This window comes from Triturus cristatus, chromosome 6 (genome assembly GCF_964204655.1).
Source record: "Triturus cristatus chromosome 6, aTriCri1.1, whole genome shotgun sequence".
NCBI classification, from domain to species: Eukaryota; Metazoa; Chordata; class Amphibia; order Caudata; family Salamandridae; genus Triturus; species Triturus cristatus.
The window spans coordinates 619,136,109-619,148,689 of record NC_140589.1 but is presented as its reverse complement, the minus strand read 5'-3'; the positions used below and the strand labels follow the sequence as shown (position 1 = coordinate 619,148,689).

General features: G+C 42.4%; 1 protein-coding gene across 1 annotated transcript in view; it reads left to right on the top strand.

Moving 5' to 3' along the window:
* Window positions 1-12,581, top strand: part of LOC146817654 (desmin-like) — a 102,223-nt gene that overhangs the window by 55,401 nt on the left and 34,241 nt on the right. The window contains exon 8 of the mRNA XM_085609223.1: window positions 5,647-5,757. Coding sequence (XP_085465349.1) covers window positions 5,647-5,757 — 111 coding nt within the window. The remainder of the gene's footprint in view (window positions 1-5,646; window positions 5,758-12,581) is intronic.

Genomic DNA, 12,581 nt, shown 5'->3' with positions numbered 1-12,581 from the left:
GCATGTTTAGGGCGTCCTTTCTTAATACTGAATTGCATTGGTATGTAGGAATCTTTTGTGAGCGGAATGCGGTCACAAAACATTTGCATTTTTCCACCTTCTTTAAGTAGGTGGTAACTCATTCGCAAATGGGAAAGGATCCAATGGGAAGGGGTCCCTTCTTCGGGAACCCTTCCCCTTTGGGAATGTTTGTTACAGCGTTTTTTAAGAGCAGGTAGTGGTCCCACGGACAACTGCCTACTCTTCAAAAATGAAAAGAAAATGCATCCCATTTTCCTTTAAGGAAAACGGGCTTAATTAAAAAAAATAAAAATAAAAATGCTTTATTTCAAAGCAATCACAGGCATGGTGGTCTGCTGACTGCAGCAGGCCACCATCCCTGTGATTTTTGCGATTCCTAGGGGGTTGCAAATTGCGACCTACCTCATTAATATTTATGAGGTAGGCCATTTGCAATCCCCTAGGAATCGCAAAAAGTGTTCAACACACTTTCATTCATGCTGTTTTGCGATTTCCTAATTGCGAATCGCAAGGATTCGCAATTAGGAAATCGCAAAACGGTTTCTTCATGCACCTGGCCCAGAAAGTCTGATGATGAAAAATGTGCTTCCGTCCCTAAATGTGAGTGCTAGCACATGCCACCTACAACCTCCAGCATAAATTAAACAGTGGCTTCCCATTCAGGCAGACGCCCTTCTCCCCAGAGAGACTTGGGTTACGTGTTTGTACAGGTTCAGCATACAACACATGTGCCTCATGGTTGGGGCCTGATCTGTCACTCATCTTCACTTTTGTAACCAGACTTAGGTGCTGCCCTTGTGATTTTAAATGCACCATTGAGAGTGCTTCTGTTGCACCGACTATTTTGTAAATTTCACGTGTTTCCACAATACTTCAGGGTCTCTGGCAATGTTCCCTCAAATTATTTTTCTTTGTATGCAGCAGCACCGCATATGTGTGCAAACCTTCCTGGGCTGTGTGCGCAAATGGAGCGAACAAGGAGCCACAAGGCATCTACATGTGAGCTATTTATTGAGGTGCAACAACTTCCTTTCACTTTTGGAAGGAATGGGCTAAAAGATCAATATTTAAATATATAATTAGTCCAATGACATATAGGCTAAAAGTGTTATGTTTTAGTGAAAGCTATGGATGGGCAGGTGGAGCTTTTGAAATAATCCAATATTTCATGATATGTCATTACACCTAGAAGTATTTATTCTCTGAGATAAAATCCTTTATGTACCTCATTGTTATTTATTGGAAAGTGCCAGATTCAGCCATCTCCTGTGTGCCACCTAGATGCATATGTGGCGTTGTTACTCCCCCTGTTCAAAACTTTTGATGCTGCTCATGAAATCCATTGTGCTTGTGCCTCCTCTCAGACATGCTCACTCACTCATTCCATCAAACTCACTCTTTCACTAATTCAAGTTGTTTCTTACACTTTCATGATTTCTCTTGCTCTTTAACACATCACGTTCCTGAATATAATTGGGCCACTAATTCAGTTTCAAGTGCAAACTTCCGTTTGTGCCTTAATTTGGATTATCATTCATGCTGTTTCGCACTCTTGATTTTCATCAGATAAAACCTAACACAAATAAAGAGGTTATATGAGTGGCGTAACACAGGCACCCGCAGCCCCTGCGGTGCGCGGGGGGGGGGAGCTCCCGTGCTGCAGGTGGCCCGCTCAGCACAGCTTTCGGGCCTGAGAGCTCCGGATAAAATCCAAGCGGGGGCCTCCTCCATGTACCTTGCAGGGGGGCCCCCTCAACTTTCGGTACGCCACTAGGTCATATAGTGTAAACGCCTTTTTGTCCATCTTGGGCTTTTTTAAAGCATGTGAAACTATCGCCCTCCAAGCACTAAGAAATCCAGATCGAAAAACGCACCCTGGTATATTACTGAATTCAAATTAAGAAAATCTACCCTGAACGCTGCCGCTATAAGATACAGCAAGGATAAAACCAAACAGAGGGCTTTACAACATCTAAATAATAAAAGGGAAGGCCCATCACATCCTGACGTGGAAGTCAAAGGTAACATATGTGGAATCGGAATAGATACATTTATTTTCCCTTTTGTCTTGCAACAATCAAGATAAGTTCTGGCTTTACATCAGTACACTAAACAATAAATCTGTTGTTAGAAGGAATGGCGTCCCAGTAATGAAATAGGTGGATTATGTACAGAAATTACATGCAGATCCTGATTCTACTGTCCGCCACAGCAATGCCCACATGTGGTAGGAATCAGACCCAGGCACTGAAGGAGAGAAAACAGGGTCTATGGTACTTAATCGAGATTTTGTCTATAAAGCCATCAAGGCCATGAAAACCAACTGGGCCCAAGATCCCAATAGCCTACCAAGTGCACTTTTTAAGTCCGATATAGACTTCTGGTCTGACTTCCTTACTCCCTGGTACGCAGACTGTTTTCAGTCGGCAGAGGTTCCACAATCCTGGAAGGGATCCATCCTACATCCAATTCACAACAAGCATTGGCATAGCCAATAGGTCTTGCCTTTGGTACCTTATAAGTATTTAGCCATGCAACAGTTGCATTACTAAATACTTATAAGGTCCCAAAAGCGAGACCTATTGCGGCCGCGAAAGTGATCGCGATCAAACATCAAAGCGGCCGTGCGGCAGCGAAAGTGAAAGTAGTGGCGGTAAAGCGCGGCACGCGCGCTCGCGCACATGCACTGTAGCTCTAGGCTGGCCTCGTAGCACTTTTTGGAGCCCTCTCAATAAGTCTCGCCAGACCAGCGCATGCGCTGGGTCAACTGGGTGAGACCTAAAAAGGGGAGCAACACCATCCCAGGAAATTATCGGCTAATTGCACTATTGGACGTAGAGGCTAAAACCTACGTGAAAATCGTACTCCATGAGCTTGAGGCATGGGTGGCTGAAGCTAATATACCTTTTTATCAAACCAGATTCAGTCAGCATTCCTCTAACATTGATAATATTATCGCCCTGCCATGTTTGGCCTTTAGCACTTCTCTTTTTCTCTTCCGCCTCTGTTTGTGTGCTTTGAATACTATTCTGCCACATTTGATAGTGTTAACCGTAATTAACTCTGGGCAAAGCTTGCAGAATGAGGCATACCTGCCATTTTACTAAAAGCAATCATCTCATTGTACTCTGACAAGCGGGTCCATGTTAAGACCGACACAGACAACTCAGCCACTAAACAAATCCTGACCACACAGGGCCTAAAGCAAGGGTGTGTTCTACTCCCTATGTTGTTTAACTTTTACACCGCAGACATAGGTCGCTCACTGGCAAAGCCCAACACAATCCCACCAAAGATCAGCCCGTTATACTTCCAGTGATGGACTATGTTGATTACCTGCTCATATTGGATCACAAAAGAGTTGGTCTTCAGTGCACTCTTAACGAGCTCCATACCTACAATACCACAAATAAACTGGTGGCTAATCCAGATAAAACAATGGTGATGATTTTTGGCAGCTACAATAACAAGAGAAACCTAAAATGGGGGGGGGGGCAACCAATAGATTTTTCAGACATCCAAGTATAATTACCTTGGCGTCTGTTGATGGACACAGGCAAACCGCGTGCACATCTTAAACATTGTAGCATAAAGGTTCATTAACTAATATTTTCCTTATGAAGATTATACCATCAGCTTTACTCCCCTTCAGCAGAGGCCATCTTGCGAGTCACGCAGGCAAAAATAGTATCCAACCTTTTCTATAGTCGACAAGTTTATTTGGGGGCTTTCTCTCCAATACTGGATAAGTCTCAGTGCATTGCCTTTAGGAGGCTGTTTCATCTTCCAAAATACACTCACCGCTCGCTACTTTTCCTAGAGTTTGGCCTGCATTGCCAAAACCTTGAATGTGAGGCCGCCTTCCTCAAGTACTATTACGCCATACAACAAGCCAAACCAGATACCCTAAAAAGGGCTTTTTAAGTGACTTTCACCACTTGAACCAATTCATGGTCTCCATATCTTATAAAGACGGCTCTTGATCTAGATGTTAATTTAGGCACACTGACAGCCCTTACTGTTCCTTTTCCAGCACAAAATCAATTTTGAGGAAACAGGTTGCACACATTTCGAGGAAAGTTGACTTAGCAACTGTATATTCCATCACATATACCGCCTCAATCATTACATCGTATGGGGGAAACGAGAATGCAACAGTACCTAAAGTTAACACTAGCCAATGAGACCAGGCACTGTATTAGCACGCAACTCATGGTCCTCCCAATTAATGCATTTAGACCAGCGTGGGCAGCAACATCAGGCAGCAGGCTTTGTAGAATCTGCAAGTATAGAAGAGAGCCCATGAGTCACCTGCTATGCTGTTGCCCAGAGTTTTTAACTGCACGCTGTATATTATTAAAACCAATGTTCAGGTTGAATTGAGGTCTTCTCCTGCAATGATGTGCTGGGATATTGTATGACTACCACTGTTCCCATGTATTTGGCACGCTTTGGGAAATTTGTTAACACGATCTTTACCGCCATCAGGCAGCGAAGGACTTGAATACATAGATTACAGCCACTGTCGAATGATCCATATTTTTACACCAGATTTATTTACCTTTTGCTATAGAGTTGTATTTTATGATAATTTTCTACTTTAGGATTGCTGCTCGTATGTTCCTTATTGACTTTATATAGTTTGTGATTAATTGTAACAATTTTAATTAACTGACACAAATGAAAATTCATAACCACTGGATACACACGACACAGTCATAAAGCTGAAATGAAGAAGTGTTCAACTTCAACCCACATTAATTATATTGCCCACTTACACAGTGTTGTATTCATGACTTAAGCGGAATCTGGTTTGTAAGGTACCATTAAGAATGTTTAATGTGGGGATTCTTGGTTGTCAGTTGAGAGTTGGGGCTGGCGAGGGGATGTCACGCCATCGCAGGCTGAATAAAGCTTTTAACAGAAAGTGGGGTGAATGGTCTACACAATCTTCATTTCCAATATTTGGCGATACACATGCACATGCCACCAACTGGACTATACTGTTTGCACTTCACCCACAGGTGTATCCTAACTGTTAACACAGACCGCCTCATTTGACTTCAGCGATTTATTCTTGTGCCATTTTGACTATTCAAATGGCCATTGATTTGACTTACTCTTGGCTGTGTTGTCTACTGTCTATCAAGTGTGCTGGTGAGTTCCAGAAGGTCCAGTGGGAGGGTGAGAGGAGGAGGTTCTCTTATTACAGGTCCTGGAGTGCATGAACCATAGCTTATTTCTAGGATCTCCACATGAAATGAATATTTATTACAAACCCATAAGAACGAAAGGATCAACCACGGCTCAAACCCGTGACTTTCAAGTTATCCAGAGAGCTCTGCAATTGATGCATTCCTGGCTGACTTTCAGTTATTACAGGGCCTCTGGCTTAAAAAAAACCTTATAATGATAATCTATAAATTCGCATTATTTAATTTGAAAAAATAGCTCCATATTTTGTGTTCTATTATTTCATTCTGTATGTATTGTTGTAGCGTACATTCTGCCATTATTACGGCCTCGTAGCACTAGTAGAATCTGGTACCTCCCTGCTTTGGTTTCGATGATTTCCTTACGGACGCCTGCTTTGTTTATTTATGATTTTCTGTGTGTTTATTGCAGATTAAGTGTAAAGAGCTGGAGCTGGAGGCCCTTAAAAATAAAAATGCAGCCTTGGAAGCACAAATTAAAGACGCACAGGAAAAGAACAATGTTGAAATTGAAGAACTACAGGTAAAAATCCAATCAATTAAGTTACCGTATTCTGAATGGCTAATTGTTAATTTGCAAAACAGAGATGTAAGCTCGTTAGTTAACTGTATTCCATCACTAGTGGTCAGTAGGCATAGAATGGTAGGTGAGAACATGTGACAATGAACATGTTCACCCTCATTATTTATGTGGGTGATGGGTTGTACTACTCTGCAGTAGGTATGGCTTCCACTGCCAGGCAGTCCCCACTGCTCCTTATGCAGTGCTGAGCAGAGGAATCTGTTCCTGGCAGAATTGTATCTACCAGTGAACTTCCAAATGTGGTAGACCTCATATGCATGGGTGCGTATTCCGATGCGTATGAGCTCCACCCATTCCACTCCCCTCCAATATCTAATAGGATTACTAATGATGACAAGGAAAGTACACGTGCCATTCAAAAGCAGATCTGCATTCTCTTTTGTTGTGCATTGTGTGTGGGGAGACCCTCTATTCCTCCCCTGTGTGGAAGAGAAAACCACAAGCTTCTAACACCCCTTTACCATAAAGATAATGTATGCCCGGACCTTCATGGAGTGCTAGGCAGAAGTGTCCTAGAAGACGAGAGGAGGGCTGCGTTGCATGATTTCATGCCAGCCCCTACGTCAAGGAACTATAAATCTCTTCTAACCTTTTATACCAGGCAGCTAATTTGTGTAAATAATAAACCAACCCGCCCCCCCAGTATTTACAATTAGACAACATCTTAATATTTCGATTTTTAACCAAAGCAGAGGTGATACGGGATAATGGACTTTGCATAGCACCTTGCTGTAATCGCACCACAAATCTGCCTTGGTCACTTTTTCATAGTCTGTAATAAAACGGGGTATGTTATCCTAAAAATCCGGAGAGCCAAAAAAGTGCTATAAGTGCTATATTTAGAACGGCTCATGTGTATCAAACAGTATTAGATGAACATCTCAACATGTGCTATTGTCAGCTGTGGGTTCCATGACACTGGCTAAATATTGCATTGAGTAGCCGAGATTAACAATGAACAACATTGTGAATAAATGTTTTGAAATCTAATATGCATGATGTTGTAAAGATGGCAGGTAACATGGTATGAATTGTTCGGTCAGACCAGTTAAACCTTTTTTAATGGTTTTAAGTAGTATGCCACTTTACAGAAACTGGTCAAATCACCAGAACTTAAATTAATACGAAAATGTTAGCTCAAGCCACCTTCCTTGACACCTTGCAAGCGATGTATCATTGCTTCCATTTGGCTACTCACATGGGCCATTCATTCCCTTGCTGATGATTCTGTTGTATGCTGTCCTCCTCAGAAGGTTCAGTGGGTGAGTGAGAGGAGGAGGTCATTAGTTCATCTCAGTGATCTCCAGTATTGGTCCTGAAGGGCACGAGCCATGGTTAATTTCACAGATGTGCATGCAATAGATATCCATTCAGTGAATCTAAATGGTAATAACGTATTTCGTTCTTACGTTTCCTGAAGTCGGGCATGATTGTGATTCCTGAGGACAATCTTAAACCTCTTCTGGTGCATGCTAATTCTTAGGTGAATCTCAGTATTACAGAGTGGGCTCTAGGTCAGCAGAGGCGGCATGGGGTAATAACAATTGCTGCCATGTATGTATGGATGTATGGATGTATATGGCATGTCTATAGCAAGAACTTCGCCAAAAGGCAGCAGAGCACTGTAAATGGTCAAAGACAAATTTAAAGTCCATGACTAATAGAAGAGGAGCTGGGTTGTGATCGGTTAATGTAGTGTTCTTTAAAAAATGTGAGTCTTCAACTCTTCCCTGATTTGGAGCAGCATTGGGGCAGTCTTGATGGATGTTGTTCCTGATCCTAGGTGCATAGTTGAACAAGCATTTGCAGTGCAATAGGTCTCGCAATTACGAGAGTTTGAGCTATTGGCATTGTAAATGACAATGCCTTTTATTTATGTCCTATTTAAAAACAGATAAATAAAAGGCATTATCATTTACAATGCCAATAGCTTGATTGCTCGCAAATGCGAGACCTATTGCATTGAAAATGCTTTTTCTGTTTGCACCCGGCGCACATGCTTAAAGATGCCCCATGGCGCAAACAGGAAAAGTGCGCCCTATCTATAATTGGGCCCCAGGTTTGAGAATGAGCATGTTCTGACAGAAGCATTTTATATTGCTGTTTTTTTATGTGCTCCTGGGGAAATGGATGGGAAAGCAGAGGACCGCTGGCCCTCTGCACACCAACCTTGTAGGACTTGTAATCCTCAAAATTGCTCCGGTAGGCCGGTGGTCCCGAGTGGTCTGTTATGGAGGTCCTATTTGCATATCCCAAAGGTTAGGGTCAAAAGTCATGGATGGATGGATGGTTCATTATCTAGACTCAGGCGGACATATTTCAAATATGCTGATATGGCTTTTGGGGCGGTTGTCCTTAGAACAGAACAGGCAGGTGTCATGCCAAACAACATTGAGACTGGGTGTTTGTCCTGTGACAGGGTGGCAAAGGCTGCCCTGTGAACAACATGAGTTGCCATAACATACATAACGTTAAAGGAAATTTACCATACCCGGGGAATGTAGCAGCAGTTCAGATACCTACACTTCTTTTAAAAAAAAGTGATATTTTTGAGAAAGGGTAGGAAAACCGCGCTCTTCGTTGTCTTTTGCCGTGTGTTCTTCTTGCAGCTGTTTCAAAGCCAACAACTGTGCCAGTCTTGTGTGCAAAAGAGAGCGGCTGATAAATGTACTGCGTCACAAAAGTGTGTACGATAGCTCAGAAGGTGCTACGGGTTGTTCAGTCTGTGAGAACGCAAATAAACATGACGTTTTCAACAGGATAAACAGCTGATTTCTCTGTATGGGATATTTGTCTAAGCCTTTTACTGTCTGATGTTCTTACTCGTCTTTTCAATGGAGGCGTAGCTTACTAAGTGTGCACGAAAAATGCCTCTGGCGCCTCAGATAGGCTCAGGAAGCAACATGCTCTTCAGAGTTCTCTTTGTAACTTGGCAGTATAAGTTTAGTAGAGGGACTCTTCAAACAAAAGCAAGCTGACCTCCAGTACCAAGTAGTCATTTGGTACCATTAACATTACTTAGCAGTCGGCATTCCCACTCAAACAAGTCCCTGCAGCCCGCCAGAGCATCCCTCAATCAGGCGTCAACCTGAATTTGCAAGATTTTATCATAAGTGCGCAGAGGCACGCAGAGAACTATAAAAGGTTTATTTATGTTTTACTCAATACAAAATGCAAATAGGTAAAAATAAAACAACGCTTCACACGTCACCACATTAATTGCGCTCTCTATTTTCCGTGCAAAGAGCAAAGTAAAAATAATTAACTCCAATGTTTTTCAATGCAACATAATGCTCGCACTTTGCCCAGTAAAAGCAATTATGCTATATTCTCAATATTATAAAGAAATAAATATATAAACAGCTAGATTAATGCAAGGTTACTAATTAAAACTAACACAAACCCAGGGAATTACATCTGTCACAAATAACAGACACTGGTATGGTTACCAAATAACTCTGTAGTCGAGGACACAATGCTCAAGTCCTGGCCTTTTCTTTTCAACAGAGCAGCGTTGCTATCAATTGTGCAGCAGGTGCAGTAGCACCAAGGGTTCATGCTGTAAGAGAACTACTGCACCCCAATGGTGGCTATCTTGTACTATCGATCCTGGAGGCGCGGGCACATTTTCCTTGCTTGCCTTAGGACCCACTGATGATTAGCTAAGCTACTATGTATACTTCATTATTTTCAGGTAAATTAATTCTATAAGATCAACTGAACTGAACCAGGACTGCAACTCCCAGAATGCATTGGCCCTGCGTCCTTAGTGATGGCGTCATCTGGTAAATTCAGGCTGAACAAACTGTCAAATATGTGCACATCTGAATATAGCTTTCAGCAGATATAGCCTGTCAAACATGCACATAGCTGCATATGCATATTTTTAAACGTGCATGGACTGCACTGTTCGCAGAACAATGTTAAACCTCTTGGTCAGATACAAACGAATATTGGTAACAAATGCCACTCGTCACACAACTGGAAAAACAAGCAGTAGACAAGTTTTAAAAAAGCGAGCACCATGCTAAGCGCGGGGTCCGTGCATAGTTAAGTTATGTGCATGGCGGCTCGAAAAGCGGGCGCCATGCTGATAAAAAAACAAGCATTGACATTGCCAATAGGTCTCGCTTTTGGGACCTTATTAGTATTTAGTTATGCAACTGTTGCATGGCTAAACACTTATAAGGCCCAAAGGCGAGACCTATTGGCTATGCCAATGCTTGTTTTTAATCTAACTAACCTTTCAGCCTCATGCCCTGAAGTGTTGAGGTTTCAGATGATAGGTTGGAAACCAGTTGTGCTCGTTTTGCATGCTGAGCTAGCTCTTGTTGTTTTCTGCTGCATTTTGTTTTTAAACCTGCACGTTTCTGCAGTAAGCTACCTGCTGTTGCAGTGTCAGTGTGTAATTCCCCATGAGACTCACTCAGGTAATGCAACTCTACAGTCTATGGATGTAGAAGAATTTTAGTAAAAGCTGCTCATTTTTATTTTCTAAAAACGTAAGCGCGATCAGTACCGACAAATGAATGCACTTGCGTTATTCAAAGTATTTAAAAGTATGAGTCGGAATGGAGTCAAATAAGCAAAAATGTCCCCTGCTGTCTTTGTTTAAAGCTCAGGTCCACCTGGTAACTGTATTCAGAGTTGGTGCGATGTCAGCACGACTGTACAAATATTAGGTGGGTAACAGCAGAGAAACCCCTTAACGCTGCACATGTTTTACTAAAGAAACCCAAAACAAATGAGCTATGCAACATTTATTGTAATGCCTAGGTGGACACAATGAAAGGTACCAATAAAATGTTGAACATAGAGGTGCCTCTCCCAAGGCCAGTAGGGTTAGTTAGGATGGCTGCCTCGAGCGTCCGACTGACCCATTTGCAGGCATGCGTGTAATGCAGTTGGAGGAAGTCTGATCACGAAGGATCGGGAACGCCCAAAAATGAAGGGGGAAATATTTTATGATTATGCAGCAGCTGTTCGGTTGTTGCAGTATTTTCTGTTTTATTGAAACTTTTTCCGAGATATTTGAACCCTGCGTTTTGGAACGGCAATTTAGTGTGTTCGTGTTTAGTTTAAAAGGGAATATTGTATCTCGCTAATATTGCTTCTAACAAAGTTGTGTATTTAAAAATAGGTTTCCTTATTACAAAATAACTCTTTCGCCGTAGGTTCCATAGCTGGTGTTGTTGACCAGTATTTACAAAGTCTTGCAGACATTTTGAACGGCGTGGGGAATAGATTTTTAGGTGAATTGTCGACTATGGAACAAAGAGGGTTGCGTTCTGGTCCCGGCACTTCCACTTGGTCATAGTGTGTGATCCTGGGCATCGCACGTCACTGTTTTGCACTTTATCACGTACACTTACCAGCGTTGGTACAAGATGTTTCAAATAACACCACAGACTGACCCACTTGCAGCCCCGCCTGTAATGTAGCCAGAGGAAGTCTGTCACGACGGATCGGGGAAAACCATAAAATGAAGTGGCAATGTGCGCTAATTATGAAGCAGCTTTTCAGTGGCAAGCGGTGGTCACTGCCAGGCACACGATTTTAAAATAATACAAATCGACGCCCAACGTTGTTAATTGCAACAGCCTCCTAATATGTCAGGGGACAAGTCACCCTGTTTAAAAAATAATTAATTAGTCCTGAATCAATTAATAGAAATAGCTTCGGAGGTTGAGCGGTGCGCACGGGGAGGGCAAAATACCGGAAAGGGCATGACGTATGCAGGCCCTTCACAAATGTGGAGAGGGGAAAAAAGTCCAGATGTAGATGCTGCATGTCTCGGTTCGAGACAGCGCATGAGCGCCGTCTAGACCAGAGACCTAACAAGCATTGGCTGTGCGGCAGTAAAAGTAACGCCGCGCGGCTGTAAAATCAAAAGTCATCGCGATCGCTCTGAAAGCGAAAGTGATTGCGATCGCGATGACGCGCTAAAGCACGAGTTTTCAAAGTGCTGCTGAAGGCTAGCGGTTCGCGCGTGCCTGCTCGCATGAACGCAAGCGCTAGGCCAGCCAGCAGCACTTTGAAAACTCACCTCCAAAATGTCTCTCCGAGTCAGCGCATGCGCTGGGCTCAGCGAGACCTAAAAAATGAGCTGGAGAAAGCAATGGTTCTGTCGGGTGTATGCAACTAATTTGCACAAGGTATTTAATACATAAAGGGAAGAAGTATGTATTAATCATACATTTATATATCACGCCAAGAACAACAACTTGTTTGCATAAGCAATGAATTTCTTTACTTTCTGTTCATATATAGGCTAATTAATGAAATGGCTGTCTGTGGTATGCAACACATACGGCGAAAAAACAAACTAATACAGTGTATATTTAGTAACTGGTAGTGATGTGTGATAAAGTGCTATACAGATGTGACATAAATGACATATGTGGTATGTACAGAACACGGAGAAATGTTTATCTTTCAAGTCCAAGGATAAATGCATAGATCCCAACAATGGTAATGATTTCCAATTCAAGTCAGGGAGATTGCGTGTACTTATTTAAGACAGTAACGTCGTCTTTGTTTTTATGGCAGTGTTCCTTGAGGGTGAGGTTGGTGTTCAAAATGAATCCATGTGACTTGACATTAGTTGAGAATTGGGTTTCAAAGCCTTCAAAGTTTATGGTATATATATTCCAACATAGAGGTGAACCTGGGAAGTCCTTCTAATGAAGTCTGGCCGTAAACTAGGCAAGTTGAGGAACTGATGCAGCCTCTGCTCTGCAACAGTTTAGGTGACACAGCATGTA